Source organism: Equus przewalskii, chromosome 17 (assembly GCF_037783145.1).
Source record: "Equus przewalskii isolate Varuska chromosome 17, EquPr2, whole genome shotgun sequence".
Taxonomy (NCBI): Eukaryota; Metazoa; Chordata; class Mammalia; order Perissodactyla; family Equidae; genus Equus; species Equus przewalskii.
The window spans coordinates 75,774,123-75,793,416 of NC_091847.1; the positions used below are offsets into that span (position 1 = coordinate 75,774,123).

The window sequence follows — 19,294 nt, forward strand, 5'->3', positions numbered from 1 at the left end:
AATCTCCCCATTGCAAGGTTCAAACCTCAGTCACATCTGCAAAAGTCCTTCTGCCAATGCAATGTTCCAGGGATGGGACGCAGCCATTTTTGGGGATATTGTTCAGGCTAACACAATCGCACACTGTAGGACTGGTTTTCTCATGTCTCCCGGGTGACGCTGGCCAGGCGTGTAAGCCTCAGCTCTAATGAGCATGGCTTCCTTGAAGCTGGCTGACAGGGAGCATCATGAATCCTGCACGCCAGCCCGTTGCCAGAGCGAGAACCATCGCTGATCACAGTGAAAGCTGGAGTGGCTAGGACGACTTCAGAATTGCCAGTGGAGTCACAATTTTGTGACAGCAGGGGGAACACCCTGCTCCACAGCTCCAGCCTTACAGACAGCAAGATATTCCTAGCATGGTGCTCATACCAAATTTAGACCTGTTCTCAGAGCCACCCAGCTCCACCATCAATTTGTCAAGGCTCTTCTGTGCCACAACACTGAGCTGCTCGCAGACCTCGGCAGGCCCCGTAGCTTTCCTGATGTACTCCAGGGCCTCTGAGACACCCTTCCCCACAGAGTCTTGCTGTCTTGAGCACTAGGATCTCCTACCAGTTGAGGCGCCACTGGATACAGCTCTGAAAAGACCTTTTCCAGCGCAGGACCCACCTCAAGAGGGAATTTCCTCAGGAGCCAAAGGTCTGACAAAGAGCTTGAGAATAGGCATGGAGAATTCCTACTCATATTTCTTATCATGCAAAACAGAGGCAGAGGAAAGGGTTCAACTGTTAGCTCGGCAGGCTCACCGGCTCTCCTCTAGCCCCCTGAGCTCTGTGCTGTCCCGCTTCCCATTTGGTGCAGGTTTTTTAAAGCTTCCTAAAGGATTCTGATGGACAACCAGATATGGGAACCACCTGGTGTTAAAGGGAAACTTTTATGGTTATAAAACTTTTCAAACAAAAAGGTACATTTCCTTTTTATTAGCCATGAAGTAAAGCATCTTTCAAGCTAAATTACATTATACTTATTACATGATACACAACCACTAAACCAGTTTTCAAAAAAGACAAATTTCATATTTCAATTTATTCAGCAAGGAAACATCAAAAATAAATAATGAAGGTCTTTCCCCTCCCCCTTCCCCATTCCTTAAATTTATGTTTAAACCTGATATATATTTTGTAACACTAAAGTTATAGCTTTTTCTGCACTAGTGCTTTTTAAGATAATGATTATGAATACAACTAATTCTAGAGAACAGGAAATAAACACTTTCACCTGCTGGTTTCTAGCTCATTATCTCCTTTGTTATTAGGATGATAATGTTATAGAGATTAATGTTTCGGTATAAACTGCAGATACAATTTTAACATTTTCCATAATCTTGAGAAATTTTTTAGTATTATATAATCAGAAAATCAATTCAAAATACACCTATACATATCTTACAAAAATACACTTAAAAACACGAACAGGAAACCTTCTAAATACTGGGCCATTACTACTCTGAAGGTGAGCTGGCATTATGAAGAGACCTTAACTCCTTTATCTTTCTCAGGATATTCTTCCACATCAGAGGAGAACATCAACTCTAGGAGAGAAATGAACAGATCATACTCAAAATGGTTTCCTAGTACCTCAAAAATAGTTTTATAGCTTAGTTATAAAAGTTCTCTTAAAATATTCACATACTATATAAAAATAGCCCTCAAGAACAAATAAGAATTATTGATAGTAAAATGTGATTTAAAAGGTGAGTTAATGACAAATGTACCAGTTTTACATTTTAAAATGTTCAAGTTTTAAATGTATTGTAAACCCCTGAAAAATACAACATATCTATAACAGAGACAATATAACTCTCACCAGGAAATTTACTCACTTAGAGAAGCCAGGACCATTAAACAGCTGAAAGGTCTAATTCTGCAGTGATCATGATAACCTAACAGGCAGGGGACAGACGTAGAGGAAAGACTTGGAACTAACATCAGCTATGTGCCAAGATATCTTAAATGTGTTACCCATTTAACCACCAAAACAACCCAATAAGCTAGGTGTTATCATCCTCATTTTATATTTACTTTTTTTATCCACATGGAAATAAAATGTTATATGACTCACATGCCCTAAAGGAGAGCAGGATTCTGGAAATATGTAGTGAGTGATAGCCACGTGGTGATACAGACTGAATACTGCGCAAGGCAGTGGGATGCAACTTCACTCCCAACCACAGTGCAGAACGTTATCAGCTGACATTTCTACATGTAAACCATTACTTAGCAGAGACACATAATTTATCAAAATGCCAAGAAATACAGAAAAAGAAAACCTTAGGAATCCAGTAAAATAAAGTCCTCTGATGTAAGTATTAGATGAAAAATTCTTTGAATGACTGAAAACTATAGTGAAAGAAAAACAGCAAAATATATAAAGCCTGAGAAGATTTAAAAATATAGTCGAAATACATCAAAAGGAATAAAGTAACAGGATGGTCAGTGGAGCAACATGAGAATTACAATGCAAAAAGGTACACTCATGAATGAAAATACAAAAGATTACATTTTTTTGTCTTGGTTTATACAAATGGAAATGTTCGGCAGATTCTCAATTCTAAGACTTCTAAGATCATGCGCTGTAATTACTTGATCAAATTGTGGTTAATGCTCAGGATGTTTAACAAACCAAGAATACAATAATAACCAAAGCCCAGAAAATATCAAAGAGATCCCAGGGTGAAACTGTGGCACACCCACCAAGGAAAAAAGACTTAGAATACAAGCACTGAGCGGTTCCCAGAGCAGCGCTGACGACAGCAGCTTGCTAAGAAGATTCCTCCTCTTCAGGCGCTCCAAAAGGGGCCTGTGGACTCGAGACCAGGAACCCTCGCTGCACCCTGGGCACACTAAAAGGAGGATTACTAAACGCTTCCTTACACAATGAAGGTAGAGGAGGAGAATAATTCACTTGAATGTGTCTGACAGGCTGCATGGGTGAAGAGACGTTGAGAAGCAAAGAGCAGGGGCTTCCTATAAAATACTTGAAGGGTCCTAGGAGAAGAAATAGCTCCTAAGTACGCACAGGGGCCGCAGAAGCGCCCCCTCATTAAGCACTTGGAGACTCCAGCTCTCCCACACGTGCCTCCTGCTTCTCTTGGCATTCTGTTTTACCACTGGATTTTCATTCTTCTTTGTTATCTTATTTAAATGTCTTTGTTATCAGAATATTATAAGCTATATCCATTAGAAGGAGATTTATAAAATCACTATAGAAGATTTCATGATACTCTTGGACTATTTTTCTTTAATACCTTCACTGAGATCCATGCCTGGCCTATAAGACAAAAAAAGCCAAGATAATCCAACCAGAAGGGCCACCACCAGGTTCACCACAATCCATGGCTGCAGAACCTGCTCCTCGAGTCCTTCTGCCCTGAGGAGACAGAAATGCTCATCAGAAACGTCTTCATTTTGATTTATATATCCAAATACAGCTATATCTATTTTATGAACTTTAAAAAAACATCAGTCCTCACCAGAGGAATAACAAATAAAGCATGAAATAAAATATAATTTCCCTATGAAATACACCATAAATATACCATGAGCACAAAGGTTATTGAACTCTAAACAGATCTGCTTGCACACTGATGGAAATGGAAATTTAGTGTTGCCAAAACTTTTCTCTAAGTTTCCCTTCCAACTACGACAGTGCTCCTCTTGAGTGAAGTATCTTCCTTTCCTCTCTTTACCTCAGGCTCCTAGCCACTCTCTCAGAAAGACTGCCCCTCTGAAATCTCGGCCATCCTCTCAGCTCCACGGCGGGCCCTATCTGCCCAGGCTGGCTCTCCCCAGCCTCCTCTTCCTGGCTCGCTTGGTTCTGACTCTGTCCCAGCTCCCCACTGCCATCACTGTTCTGGGGTATCAGGCTCACTGACGGGGGGCTGCAGGGCTCCTCCAGTTCATCGCCTAATGACTTATTTTAAAACCATAACTTAAGAGATTTAAAACAGATTTGTAAAAAGAAGACATCTCTTTTAAAATGCAGATGTGTATAACAATAGTTATCCATTAACCAATGGAATAGGTATTTTCTTGGTATAATTGTGGAAACAGGAAACAGGCCTTCATTATTATTTATAGATGAAAACACATAAGAGAGCGAAAGGATAGGAATATACCAGTACTCCCACTGTTGCTGTTATTGCCATCACCAATCGCTGATGCTACTGTGAATTCTTACCAGAGGCTCCCATTAACAGAAGAAGGTGTGTACAGGTGGATTCTGTCACTGGTCATTTGCTGACTCAGAGATAGTACGAGAGCAGTAAAGTACACTGAGAAAAAGACAGATGAAATTACTAACAATGTATTGTTAACAACTCAATTTATTTTGAATTTGTAGATTATTATAAGGTCAAAAATAATCTGTACTTTGGGGAATGATGATACAAAGGAAATTCATTCGATTAATTTCAGTAGGTTAGATAGCCTTATATTATTTTTCACTATTATCTATATAATCACTATATAATCACTATCTATATAATAGTGAAAAATAATATATATTTATATATTATATTATAAATTCTAAGTATTATAAATATATAATAATATATATTTCACTCTCCATTAGTGAATGCTCACTACTTCATCATTAGAATTGACAAGACCTAGAAGATCTTTTAAGAAATTAAATGACTTACTCAAGGTCCTAAAACTAGTTTTATTAATATTCTCATATCTTAGAACAAAATGCATTCCAAATTATCAAAGAGATATAAAATAGTATTTGTTACTGAAATGCCATACCAGGTGAATCTGTTTAATGTCAAGTAGAAAATACAGAAGCTAAAAATTAAGTAATACAGAACAAATTAAACTTTTAAAATTTATTTAGATCAACCTCTATTGAAAAATAATTCTATTAAAATTATGCCCACCATGTTTTTTCAAATTACAAATTCCACTGAACAGCTGTAAGTAATGTTTGTAAGTAGCAACAATGTAAAATCTTTTTAAAAATAAAATTATACTTTTCCTGGTTCAAAATTACAATGTAACAGAAGTGTAACACAGTCATCAAATTAAACTATTTACTCACAGAAAGATGCTAAAGCTGTTGGCTCCAGGGCAAGGAAATTTCGGATTGCCACTGATGTTTTAGCCAAGTCGATCCTATAAAACACAGAAGTCTCATGTACGGCGGAGTTATAACTTTTTACAAAACTGTGCTCTCTTGACTCTAGCTTTTTCCTTCTCTGTTCCAGTGCTACCACATATATTGCCTATTACCAAGCTTTAAGTAGCTACAGTTTATACTTAATACATAAAAGGAGATCTTATTTACAAAGGCTACATAAAACATTTGACTAGAAGACTATTCCTTTGGAGGTAAGAGAGTCTGAAGAGACAAATTAAGCTTGATCTGCAAAATTCCATTAGATTCTACTTCTATTACTCACAGCATTGGGCTGTAAATTGTTATTTTTCTCAATGGGCTGAATTGTGTTCCCAAAAAGATATGTTAAAATCCTATGCCTGGTACCTGTGAAGGTGACCTTAGGTGGAAACAGGGTCTTTGCAGATGTAATCAAGTTAAAAGGAGGCCATGAGAATGGGCCCCAATCCAATAGGACTGGTGTCCCAATAAGAAAGGAAGAGGCAGAGACACAGGGAAGACAGCCAAGTGACAACAGTGGCAGAGATCGGAGTGATGCTTCTACAGACCAAGGAATCCCAGCAACCCCTGCAAGCTGGAGGAGAGGCACAGAATAGACTCCCCCCAGAGCCCACTAAAATGGAGCCCACTTTGCTGGCGCCTTGATCTCAGACTCCCGGCCTCCAGAACTGCGAGAAAGTGATTTTCTGTTGTTTAAGACCCCCAGGGTGTAGTACTTTGTCACAGCAGCCCTAGGAAACTACCACAACACTCAGCGTCTCACCTATACCTGGTTCAGATCATCTGGAAGATGGTGTTTGGGACTTTTTTGAGTTGATTATATTTGGATGAAATTTTGGACTTAGAGTTGATGCGGGAGTGGGTTGAGACTTTGGGGGATGTTTTTGTTTACAGTACTCTCATCCCCCAAAAAAGAACAGAACAGCCTGGCTTAAAAAAGAGTCAAAATAATATTAATATCCTATAATTTGATTCTGAAAACTGTCATCGTCAGTGACACTTTCTCAACACTTCCTCCTGAAGGAAAGTTGGAGGGACATGCGGTCACAACAGTCTTACCTGTCAAATGCCGAAACTGTACTCAGAGCCAAAAGCAAGTAGAGAAGACTCTGGAATGGATAGGCTAAGGTCTTGTATTGTTGCAGGAGGTTTGAGAGCTCAGAAAGCTGATCTCCTGCTAGGACATAGATCACAACTATATTCCACACGGCACAGCCAGCCAGGAAGCCATGAGAGAAGAGACCGATCATCCTGAACGGAGAAGCGCTCAGTTATCATACACGAATTACCAGAGGAAAAAGCTAAAATATTTCCTAAATCTCTTCACTTACATTACACTTCAACATTTCACAAAAAGTAAAAAAGGGAGCTTTTTCTTTTTTACAACAATGATAGGCAGATCATTTAACTCCAACTGAATGTTTAAAAAATATACCTACCTACCATTTTAAGTTGTCAATTTTGTTAACAGCATTGAACAATCAACACGTTTTTCTTTAAATTAGGGAACATCTGTTTTAAGAAAAGTCCAACCTGAAAGCCCGGTGCACTGAGAGCGCGACGTCTCTGGTCGTCCAGCAGGGCTTCCCGTCCACGGACACGTCTATGTGTTCTGTGGTCTTTATCAACTCCGAACGGTCAGCAGCCTGGAATCGCCCTAAGAACACATCACACAACTATCAGAACTAACCAGAGGGGACCCTGGCAGTCTTTTTACTATTCCACGCTTAAGAACCGTTAGACTGAGACTGAAATCTTGCTGTTTTTCTATCTAAACATCCTCCCTGATCCAGTTCCTATTTCAGAAGGCTCTTTTCTTTTGGTTGCTTAAGCATACTATTTTTTTATCTTTAGGAAAAATAAACAATCTCCATGCACTTTCTTCTCAACCCAAAACAGATGTCTGCGTAAGTTTTTAGAAATCAATTATACTGAATGAAATACAATAATGAACTGTCAACTCAGAAAAAGGTCTAGGAAGCTTTAACATGACATAGTCTGAAAAATTCTAATTTAGAGACTTTAAAGGCATTCAAGTTTAAATGCCAATGTTATAAAGGCAAGTCAATATTTTAAAACACTTTCATTTTCTTAGGAAAAGATGCCAATGTGTGTAGCACGGCGGTCTGTGACGACAGAAAGAAATGGGTTATTTCATAAACTTCTCTGAAGAAGCTGCCTGTGAGGAGCATCAGTTCCAGTGTCGGCACCACAACACTGCCTGAGCCGAGCTCTGCCCTCTCACTGTCCACAGGAGGCTCCTTCTCGTCTGTCTACCATCCACAAAGGGACCTCAGGAAGCAGGAAAGCTTCCGTTTCCATCATCCTTGCCAAACCTGGTGCCAGGCATCTTGGAGAATGAAAGACAGGGGTGTGACACCTAATTTTTCCCTAAGAAAAAACAACTTCTAGGGGCCAGCCGGTGGCGCAGCAGTTAAGTGCACACGTTCTGCTTTGGCAGCCCGGGGTTCGCCAGTTCGGACCCTGGGTCCGGACATGGCACTGCTTGGCAAGCCATGCTGGGGTAGGTATCCCACATATAAGGTAGAGGAAGATGGGCATGGATGTTAGCTCAGGGCCGGTCTTCCTCAAAAAAAAAAAAAAAAACAAGAACAACTTCTAGGCAGGCAATTAGTATCTATTCTGGTCAGTTACTCTAGTAGGGAGGTTTCCAGAAGGGAAGCAAGAATAAAAATGAGGAGCCAGCCCCAATGGCCTAGAGGTTAAAGTTTGGTGTGCTCTGCTTCAACGGCCTGGGTTCAGTTCTCGGGCGCAGAACGATACCACTCATCTGTCAGCAGCCATGCTGTGGTGGCAGCTCACACAGAAGAACCAGAAGAATCTACAACTATACACCACTATGTACTGGGGCTTTGCAGGGGGCGGAGAAGGGAAGAAAAAAGGAGGAAGATTGGCAACAGATGTTAGCTTAGGGCAACTCTTCCCTTGAAAAAAAAGAATAACAATCAGGATTGAGTGACATTGCTTGAAATCAGACTGAAGTAAATTAAACAGCCACATGGTACACTAGTAAAAGCCCTCGATTAGGTCAGGTTTCCCAACGACCAACAACTCCAAGATCCCTTAGAAAGGATCTTATGGAATCAGAATTTTAAAACAATTTACATAAAATCTAAATTGTAAATATTAAGACTCATCTTTCTGTTTCAGATGAGTTCCTCAGGCAGCATATTCACAGCATATCCAGGGGGGTACTATATGGTCATGATCCTGCTTTCAGTGGGTTTTTCTTAAACACTGCAAACGCAGTCTTATAACCAATGCATGCTATATAATGTCAGAACTATTTTCCAAAAGAATATACAGCTACAGTATTGTATTTCTTATTTAATGTGATGATACCATCATGTAGTTTCTCTCATTAATTTTTTTTTAAAGATTTGCACCTGAGCTAACATCTGTCACCAATCTTTTTTTTCCCCCTTTTCTCCCCAAAGCCCCCCAGTACATAGTTGTGTATTTTTAGTTGTGGGTCATTCTAGTTGTGGCATGTGGGATGCCACCTCAGCATGGCCTGATGAGCGGTGCCATGTCCGCACCCAGGATCCGAACCGGCGAAAGTGGGCTGCCGAAGTGGAGCACATGAACTTAACCACTCAGCCACAGGGCCAGCCTCTCTCATTTATCTTTAATTATAGAACTTATATCATTACCTGCCACACTACCAACACCACTACCAGTTGCAGAAAACTGGTAAAGTACAACAAAGAATAAAGAAATAGGTGGGAGTAGGGGTAGATTTTTAAAATTACCCATTATCCCACAACCCAGAAACAAGCAGCATTAATATTTTGGCACATTTCCTTCGAGTCTTTTGTCCTATGCATTTTTCTATACTTGAGATCAAACTACGTGTATGTGTATCTTTATTTTTCACAAGAACCTTTCCACGGAATGAAAAATTCTCCCTGAGCATCTGTGATGGTGCAGAAGATTTTCTTGTACAGACGCGCGTAACTGACCGAACTCACTCTCCTCCTCTTTTACATCCAGGTTGTTTCCAGTTTTTTGGTCTCATGAATAATGTGTCATGACTAGCTTTGTATATAAATTTTTGTCTATGTTTTTCCTTATTTCCTTAATTCAGATTTCCAGAAGTATAATTCCTAGGTCAAAGGCTATCCTTGCATAATTCTTACAGAGCTCATGATCCAAAACAAGGAACCACTTACGGCTTTTTTCCACAAACACTTTGCCTACAGGCTGGCTGACGCCAGTGGGTGCAGTGAACACGGCCTGCTGTTCCGGGCTACTCTGCTCGTCAGTAATTATGTCTTCATCTTCTACTCCTAGCTCGTTGGCATACTGTAATTCCGCTGGCTGGGTCTTCCTGTAATCAGGGAGAAGGTAAGGAAAATGGATGGTTATTGAGTTTTTACAGACCCACATGAGGAGGTGCCTGTGAGTATAATGGGCAGAGCCCTGGACCTGGAGTCGAGAAATGTAGTTTTTACTCAAATGGATGCGTTATCAACTGTAATGTGTGGCAAGTCACCTGTATTTCTGTGGGCCTCAGCTTTTTCATGTGGAAAATGAAGTGACTGCACTAGATTTGTAAGGTTCTTTCCAGCCTTAAGATCATAGGAGTCTATATAGATATTGATCCCTATTTGTAGGGTTATTTCCAAGTATGAATATTGTTACATAACTTGTAGGGTACTTCTTTAAAGTATGCCATTCTATTTTATCTGAGACTTAATTTCCTATGCTAAAATGCACATTTTTATTTATTGCTGAAATAATAATCTGAATTGCTAACATGAGAATAGAAGTCGCAATAGCCCATTAATATTATCCTTAATTTTTTGCTACTTCTATAAAATCTTCTGTCTCCGTCTTTTTTAGAGACAAGTAAGATTTTTTAAGTACAATATTTTACTTTTCTCAGTGGTTTACTCTTCAAATTTATCATTAGATTGGTTTAACTGATATTTTTCTAACACTCTTATCCTAGAGCTGTACCAGCATGTAGTAAGACTTGATCAGAAGCCACTGTTTGGGAGCTCTGAATCCAGCATCAGGGCATCCTTTGGACTATCTAGACGGACAAATAAATTCTTACTTTGTCTTCCTTCGAGGTTTTTGAGTCACTGGCTCCTCAGCTGGCTCCACATTGAGACCATTTTCATTTCGTAACAAAGATGGACTGGATGCCTTTTTCTGGGTGGAAGCAGTTTCCAACTCTGAAAATAAAAAGTAGATTAAGTTTTCAATCACTATAATGTAAAAAGAAAAGTAATGTACAAGACTTCCGTAAGACAAAAGAACTTTAGGAATTTCAATTGGGCCAAAATTCTTACAAACTTTTAATTTTTAAAATTTTATACCTCTAAATGCTCAACAGAAAATCTGAACTTGCAATGCCAAACAATATGGAAAAAAATGAAGTAATCCAACACCCAGGGTGTCAGAGATCTCCACGATTTCCTCCAGGTTCTGTGATTCGCTCAAAGGACTCACAGACACACAAGTCATCAGACTCACAGCCACGGTTCACTACAGCGAGAGGACAAAGCAAAACCAGCAAAAGGAAAAACCTCATGGAGCAAAGTCCAGAAGAGACCAGGCCCGAGCTTCCAAGAGGCCTCTATCAATGGAGTCGCAGAGGATGTGCTAATTCCTCCAGCAGTCGGTTGGGACAACACATGTGTCGCTTTCTCTACCAGGGAAGCTCACCAAGGTTTCCACTGGGGGCTGGTCACACAGGCACCCCCTGCCTAGCACGTGCCCAAAGTCCGAACTTGCAGAAGGCAAGCAGGCGTTCAGCAGGCATCAGCACGTGCACAAACGCACAGTGAGCCACCCTGTAAGTCAGGGGAAGTTTTCCATCAGCGTCGGGAGCTGTTTACCAGCCCAATTCCCAGACACCAGTAAGGAGGCCACCAGCCTCGCAGGCGGGCCTTTCCAAGGATGACAGGCGCAGGCCTGCTATGTCAACTCTTTTCTGCACACAAGGTATTAAGCTGAAGCGAGTCAATGGAGCTTTCTAATCTACTAGCTACTCTTCCTATCTGGAAATACTGGCAACGGCTCCCGGGAATGTCCTCAAAGCCCCTAGAATTCTATTTAAAAAAATACTGACAGCCTAGAAATATAAGCCGTAGAGCCTACCATAATCATCCAGAACAAAACAAAACAAAAATCAAACAAAATCAAAACCCAGTGAGAATGCACGGTGGGTGCGTTCTAGAATGGCAGTGACAGCTGCTCTTTGGCCCAGAACTTAGATGGGTCCTCAATTTTCTAAAAAAGGTCAAGTCATTTCTGTAAATACATTTTCACAAATTATAAAATTTAGGTATTGCTATCCATCTTGATTTTCAAATTTGTACCCTAACTGAATTACTAAGAGGGTAGTTTTAAGTCAACTATATTTACTGCCAGTAATGAAATAAATGGTAGAGCGGGTAAAAAAAAAGCAAGTGTCTTTTTTCTAGTGATTATAAAAGGCTTGCATATTCAATATATGAAAAATTAGTAAAATATAAATAGAAAAGGAAAAAAATAAAAACATCAGTAATTCCTCCTTCTAAAAAACCTACCACTGCTAACACTTTGCTATACCCTTCCACCCTTTTTACCATACATCTGTGTGTATATACGTATGTTCTGGTTGAACCGTGTCTCCCCAAAAAGATATGCTCAAGTCCTAACCCCAATACTCGTGAATGAGACTTTAGAAATGGGGTCTTTGCAGATGTAATCCAGTTAAGATGAGGTCATGCTGGATTGGGATGGGTCCTAAATCCAATGACTGATATAAGAAGAACAAAATTTGAACACAGAAACACAGAAAAACGTGAAGAAGGAGGCAGAGAATGGAGTTATGCTGCCATCAGCCAAAGAACGCCAAGGATTGCCCACAACCACCAGAAGCTAGCAGAGGAAGGACGGATTCTTCCCTAGAGCCGTCGGAGGGAACATCACGGCCCTGTGGACATGATTTTGAACTTCTATGCTCCAGAACTGTCAAAGACTAAATTTCTGTTGTCTTAAGTCACTCAGTTTGTGGTAATCTTTTATGGCAGCTGTAGGAAATAAACACAACATATTTTATAAAAATGGGATCCTTTGACACATGTGACTTTATATGTAGTCTTTGTTTTTGACTCAACAATATACTACTGATGGTTTTCTATGTCACTGTTTCACTTTAACCAACATTTCAATGGTTAGCTGGTTTCTATCAAATGGATAAACCATGATTTATTTAGCCCATATCAAATTGTTAATATTTGGTTAGTACCAGCTTCTACTCTTATAAATAATATTGCAGTTAACATCCTTTAGTTACTGTAGCCACTGTAGTGACTTCCATTCCTAGAAGTGCAGACAGGCTAAACCACCTTACACTCCTATCAGCAGTGCAGGAGTGTACCCATTTCTCATCAACACTTCTATATCCAATGCTTTTGGGTTTTATAATTTTTAAAAGGCACTGCCAATTTGATAGGCAAAATTAATGAAATAGTATTGCTTACCTTGTGAATACTGACTGAGACATAGCAAGACTCAATAAATGTTGGCTGTAGATTCATTGTGTTATTGTTAATAATAATAACAATATTAATTAACAACTCTGTTAACAGAATCTATCCTTTTCCCACTAATCTCAAATGTTTATTTCATCATATACCAAATTCTTATATACATCAAGATCTAAACTTTTTGTTTTAGTCCTGAATTTATACATCTTCCCTCATAATCTATACACATATGATCAAGAGAGACCCTCTAAAGTGTTCTTGACTTAACCCATTGGAGTTACTCTAGGGATAAAAATTTTAAGCAAGCAAGAAAAAAATGGGATATGGGTGAGGAAAAATGGGGACAGACAGGGTTTTAATCATACTCCCCAAATCACAGCCTAACCTTGGTTTCTCTACATACCGAGAGGCGGCCTCGTCTTCTTCTGTCTCCTTTGAATAGGAGCGTCTGGGTGTTCTCTGGGGTCTTTAGTTGGCGGCGCGCTGCCCTCAGAGGGCCTGTGAACAGCAGTCTGAACAAGGCCTTCCAGAGAAGCACTAGCTACAGAAAACACGTGGGGAAAAACGGGACAACCTGAGTAGAGGTCACTGAGTCTTAAAAAGATGGGGAAAAGGCAACTGGACTGTCTCCTATAGAATAACCCCTTCTCTTACAGAACTGAGTGTGCCCCAAAGCTTGACTTCCTTCCTCCTCACCTGTAACTTTGGTCTTTAAGCTGAGAAAAGAAAGAAATGAGGGAACAAGGAAGATGAGGAAGAAAGAAGGCCGGGGGGCTAGAAAGAAGAACAAAGGCAGGCAGGGAGGAGAAACTGCCTCAGAACTTTCAAAAAGATGAAAACACAGCAGAACTTTCACCATAGAGAACTCTTTTTGTGTCGTGCCTTAAGATTTCTCAGCCTCTTATAGTTTAGTCCTTCATTAACAGATTAACGCATGATAAGGTCATCATGGATAACTGGAGTTGACAGATAATTTATAAATCTCTTCATTTGGTCATTCATTTCAGTCTCTCCCCTCCCCTCATCAAATCTGTGACCAGATTTTGACACATTTTGGCAGACTGAATTTTCCTTGACTACATTCCCTTGACTGTCTTCTTCACAAAGGAAGAAATATAAATCTATTAATAAACAAATGAAAAGATGCTTAACCTCATTAGCATTCAGAGAAATGGAAACTAAAATAAGCTTTTTGCCCACTAGATCACCAAAAAAATTTAAAAGACTGATATTGTCCAGTGTTGTCAAGGATTTAGCTAACGTGACACTTAAACACTGTTGGTGCCGAGAAAATAACTAAAGCTTCCTTGAAGGCGGTTGAGCAGAATCCATCTCCTACCAACGCACAGGTCCTCGGTCAGGCAATCTCACCACCGGCGAGCCATCCTACAGAAACACCTCTTCCTCCCCCCACCACCCACCATTGTACGTAGAGCTGCAAAATTGTAGGAGTGAAACATCTGAAGTAACCTAAATGGACAATTTAAATGAAAGCCTAGCAATATATCCCCTTTTTGGTCCGGGACACTGCATTCTTTTTCTCTTTTTTATAAGGAGGAAGACTGTAGCTGGGATAGCCACACCTCTCCTCCCCCAACTCTGTCTTTCTTGCACCCTCGCTGTGACCTTTCTAAGTCCACATGTACGTGTCTACAATTAACTGTGGTGTATTTTCAGAGCCCAGCATTTCAGTGAGTATCTTTGTGAATCTAAGTCTCTTTGCATCTCTTTTCTTTTTGTTCTGTGTCTATGTCTTTCCCGCTCTACGCATCATCTCCATTTCTTTCTTTTTCTCCACCCACCGTCTATTCCTCCATTTGTTAGGCAATGATAAGCCAATCTAAGTTTCTGACAGGTGGAAGGCATGAAGAGCTACGAGTTCATTCAAGCAGCTCACCCAGCAGTAGTGGGCAGGACCAACCGGAGTGGAGGAAAGTTAGAAGTACAGGGCAATGTTGGAGGCCACCTCAACAGCTCAGGGAGAAGAGGGAAGGAGCTAAACTAACTACAGTTGTGACAGTGGAGAGGAAAGAGGAAAAGAGACATAAAAGATACCACAGAAGAAGTCAGCTTGTGAAGGTCAGCAGGAGAGTGAAGGGACCAGTTAGAGGGCTGACTCTGAGGTTTCCAGCTTGAGTGACTGGGAGAGTGGGGGGTTCCATTAACAGAAATTTGTGAGTGAGAAGTAAAAATTGATCTATTGTTAAAGGTGATGATGAATTCTGGATGTGCTGAGTTTGAGATGCTGATAGAACATGCAGGATTATTAGCAGATAACGAAGAGAAAAAGGAGTTCGTAGAACTTGCTCATTATTGCAGCTTCACCGCTTAGATGATATGGCCCTGCCTTCAGACTCACGCTCTTCCACAGAGATTCTCTGACTGAAAGGAGGGATCCAAGAGCCTTAGGTCTCTAAATCCAGTATCCTGCTCAAGGGTCTGGAACCAATCATAGCTTGAGACAACTTATGTTATCTAGGGAAAAAACACCTCAAAGAGTCCAAGAATGTTGTGGAAGTAAGAGTTTAGGTGGCACAACCCTTTATTCCATGAATGTTTCTAGACACTCTCCAGGCTGTCCCGCATTGTCCCTCACTGTCACCACGAATGCTACTGCTTCAAAGTGACCTTGACTCTAACCTCAGCACAGCAGGGACTTGGGACTGCTGAGGCCTTGCCTCTCCCTGATCTGTGATGTTTACCATACCTGAGGTTCTGGAAAAGCTTGTGATCCCACACAACCAAGAACAACTTCTCACCTAGCGTGGTTTTTGCTCTGGGCTTCTTTTTCTTAGGACGACTAAGGGGAATATCATCTATAAAACAGAAAGAACAACAACAGAAAAGGCTGCCTAAAATTCAATGCAGGGAACAGTCAAAAGGGTACTTTTAGGAGGGAAGACCTTTCTCTCTCTTCCCTGGGTCCAGCCAACTTCTACATATTAGGGAAGAAGGCAAGAAACTGACAGAGAGCCCACAGTGTGGTGCCAGTAGCTCACTGCTTGTAGTGATGTTAGAAAGTGGGCTCACCAACTATTCCCAGCCCCCTTGCCCTTAGGTATGGCCTATGACTGCTTCTGGCCAACAGACTGCGAGCAGAAGTGATTTGTGTCATTGTGGGGCCAAAACACTGAAAGAGCCAGGGAGTAACCCTCCAGCTTTCTCTTCCCTTGCTGTGGCCACTGAGAAAGCCTCCTGTTAAGATGGCAGAACCACACGATGGAAGGAGCTTGAATCACTACGTCAGTGGTGAAGAGGTGGTGAAAGGCGGCTGCCCTGGATTGTGGCCTCAATGGACTTTGCATTAACCAGAAATAACCTGGTCTGATATTAAGTCACTGAGATTTTGGGATTAGTGCAACATAACCCAGTCTCTCCTGGCTAAATGAGACCGGGAAGACGCAGTCCCTAATACAGAACTATAAACAGGCCAACAGTAGGTTCTAGGTGACTCCATTAAGGGATGAGTGTTTTTATTTTTGCGAGGTCAAATATCAACCACATAACTAGTGTTATATATCAACCATCATTAAAAAATGGCAGTCACAGGAGATTATGATAAGAAGATATTGTACTATTATAAATTATACCATTCAGACTCAAATTTAAGAGAAACATTAAGGAATCAAACTAACTTTTGAAGAGCAAATACTACATTTAGAAAGTTTTACATTAACAGTGAACTAACTCACCTTGAATAGCACTTCACATGACACCAACCAAATTTAATCAGGACAAAGACAAAAAAAGAAACTATTAATTAGAAGTCTACTATATTGTCAGACTGAAATTTGACTTAAATGATTACAAATTTAAAATAAAATTAGCTTTCATACAAAATCAGTTAGTTTACAAACTAGCTTATTATTTATAAGTAATAAGCTATTTAGTAAGACTGCTAATAAAATAACCCCAAGATTTTCTGAACCTACATATACATATTCCCTACTGTCTATTAATAAAGTGGATTACGCAGATTAAGAACTCTTATTTTGTCACTGATTAAAATCAGCTTAAACTCTGGGGAAACTATTCTAGCAAACAAAAGAGGATCAGAATTCTGATAAACAAGACACAGATTCAGACTGTATCGATCACCCTTCCAAGCTGACGTTAGGCTCTGAAACATTTAATTAAAACTGTTATCCTAATGACTCAAGGACCTTTCACCTTTAAACTCTCAGGAAGCCTTTTGTAAAATTGTCAAGAAGTCTTTTCTGAATTATTATAATTTTGCAATTGTACTATTTTTTCACTTTATTCATTTTGTGTTTTTAAAACTCAGTAATAAAATTATTGTAAATCACCATTACCTTGGCACAGGTGGAAGGGCTCGTGGAGGACGCTGTGGGGAAAAGAAGAAAATCGCTTGTAAGAAAAGCCTTAGAGCATCTCTGCTCCACGGATGTCAAATCTTTCGACGACGCTGTTCGTCAGGTGAAACCCAGGAGATACTGATGAGCCTCGGGGCAATTTTAAATTTGTTCCCCCATTTCTAAATGTCATGTAAAATTCCTTCCTTCCTACGTTCCTGTCTATCTACAGGCCAGACCCTCTTCTAAGCATTAGGAATATATTAATGAGCAAAACACAGAGATCCCTGCTTTTGTGGAATTTACACTCTAGAGGCTAAGTATTGGAAGATAACATTAATATACGTATTGCCATATGTATTACTATAGTAACATGTATGTATTACCATGTATGTTACTATATTAATATATGTGTGTATAAATAGTAGTAAGTGAGGGAGCATGAGCAGTGCTCCCTCAGGAAAAGTCTCTCTGAGATATTTGAGCTGAGACCTGAATACGAAAGGAGCCAAAGAGGAGCAAACACGAAGGCTTTAGGGAAGACTGGGGGTGGAGCATTCCAGATAAACGAAGGCCGTAAGGCTGCAGGAGTTGCCTCCGCAGCGGCCAGACTAAAACCGGGGTCTTGAAGACCACGGGAAGGAGTCTAGATTTTGTTTTAATCCAATGGGAAGCCAACAGAGGCTTGAAGCCACACAGTAACATACTTTTTTAAAAGATCACTCTGAATACAGAGTGAAGAATGCATTTTAGGGCAGAAAGAATTTTTTTAAAAATCTTATAAATGCTACTTTATATAAATGAATAAGAAAAGTTGTGTTTGCAGTTCAGAGAAATTACAGTTAAGAAGCATTCGGAAATCTTTCCAAATAGAACACTAACAGAAGGCCTAGAAATCGGTTTATTAACGTTCCAACTATCTCAAAGACACTGATTCAAAAGGGATTCTACGACTGCCCCATTTAGCAATCCATTCGTTCAAACAATGTATCAATACAAATGCTACAAGACTAGGACAAGGCAGGCTGTCTTACTGCTATCCAGTAGTCAAAATTCGACCGGAAAGAACGACAGCCACAGGAAAGCGCTGTCGTCCCAAAGATGCTGAGGACGGCGTCTATCCGAGCACTGAGTTCACACGGTAACGCCACGTTTCCAAAGTCCCGCAAAAAATGACGTGTGACCCATCCAGAAACCCAACCTCTACGCCCCTCAAATGTAGGACGGCTCAAGTGAACACAAATCCTAGCAACTCAAAAGGCCCGCTTACCACCTGCTTCTTCCCCATCCCGTCTACAGCCGGCTCACCGCGGCCGCCGGCTCCCGGGCGCTCGCCCCGCCCCGCCCCGCCCCCGGCCGCGCGCAGGCGCAGTGCATCACCGGGCTGGGTCACCGGGCTGCGCCCCCCGGACGCTCGGGCCTGCGGCCTCCACCGCGCGCGGCGGGAGCGCGGGGCGCAGGGCTGGTCTTCCCGGGCGGCCCCTGCGGACGAGGGAGCGTCGGCGTCGGGGCTGGCGCGCCCGGGACGGGAGACGCCAGCGGGCGGGGAGCGGCGGTCCCGGTTTGGGCCCTGTTTCCCAGCGGGCGCGGGGATTTGTTGGCGGGAGCGAGGGGACCACGAAGAGAGGTCCCCGCGGGCTACCGGCGGCTCCTTCCGGGCGGCTGAGGCCTCCTCCGCGAGGAGGCAGCCGGAGGCGGCGCCATGGCAGCGTGCGCTCAGGCCCCGGGAACCGCACGCCCGCTCCCCCGCCCCCCGGCCCCAGGAGCTCGGGCCGAACCTCCGGCCCCCGCCCGGTCCCGGGGGCGCCAGGGGCCGGTGCGCGTCCCGGGGCGGGGCTCTCCCGGGTTCCCGGCGCGTCGGCCGTGGCCCCACCCGGGGAAGGTGCCGTCAGGGCGGCGCCCCCGCCCGCGCTCACCTGGGGGCCCTCCTCCGGCCCGCGCCCCGAGTCGGCCCTCATGGCGCGCCCCCGCAACCGCCGCCGCCCGCCCGAGCCCGGGTCCACGGCAGGCGAGCCCCGCGGCCAGGTCTCCGCCCCGCGCAGCCCCGGTTCCAGCGTCGGAGGCGGGCACCCGCGCGGCGCGGTTCGCACGCACGTGTGCGGCGTGTGTGTTGACACGGGCCGTTCTCGAGTTTCCTCCCGTTGCCTCCCCGCCGTCCCACAACTGTGTCAATCAAGTTTGGGAAACGTTTTCCTCGAGCACAACATGAAGTCAAATCCGGGCTCACGTAAACATCATTAAAAATGACCTAATTTTCTTCGTTTTGTTTGGTTGGGTTTTTTAGAAAGATAACATTCACTTTAAATTTTGAAA

The 19,294-nt window shown here is 42.1% G+C and overlaps 1 protein-coding gene across 2 annotated transcripts; it reads right to left on the reverse strand.

The window, feature by feature from the left end:
- Positions 1 to 947: 947 nt before the first annotated feature.
- Positions 948 to 19,143, reverse strand: TMEM237 (transmembrane protein 237). 2 transcript variants are annotated; one of them, XM_070580746.1, is made up of 13 exons: positions 18,898 to 19,143; positions 16,982 to 17,013; positions 16,361 to 16,371; positions 15,428 to 15,484; positions 13,072 to 13,209; positions 10,244 to 10,364; positions 9,354 to 9,511; positions 6,694 to 6,817; positions 6,220 to 6,411; positions 5,083 to 5,156; positions 4,222 to 4,315; positions 3,290 to 3,411; positions 948 to 1,573 (listed from the first exon to the last, which is right to left on the reverse strand). In XM_070580746.1, exons 1-13 carry the CDS (start codon positions 18,937 to 18,939, stop codon positions 1,506 to 1,508), a joined length of 1,233 nt encoding a protein of 410 aa, XP_070436847.1. In that variant the 5' UTR covers positions 18,940 to 19,143; the 3' UTR covers positions 948 to 1,505. The 2 variants fall into 2 exon arrangements, with proteins under 2 accessions (XP_070436847.1, XP_008532286.1); XM_008534064.2 differs by lacking the exon at positions 18,898 to 19,143 and adding an exon at positions 18,252 to 18,324.
- Between the last annotated feature and the right edge of the window lie 151 nt (positions 19,144 to 19,294).

Excerpts from the sequence above, each read along its gene's own strand:
- TMEM237 (XM_070580746.1), bottom strand. The coding sequence starts at position 18,939 with ATGAGGGCCGACTCGGGGCGCGGGCCGGAGGAGGGCCCCCAG. Across the intron at positions 17,014-18,897 it reads GGCCGGAGGAGGGCCCCCAG|CGTCCTCCACGAGCCCTTCC; the intron begins GTGAGCGCGGGC and ends TTTTCCCCACAG. Across the intron at positions 13,210-15,427 it reads CAGAGCAAAAACCACGCTAG|CTAGTGCTTCTCTGGAAGGC; the intron begins GTGAGAAGTTGT and ends TGTTTTCTGTAG.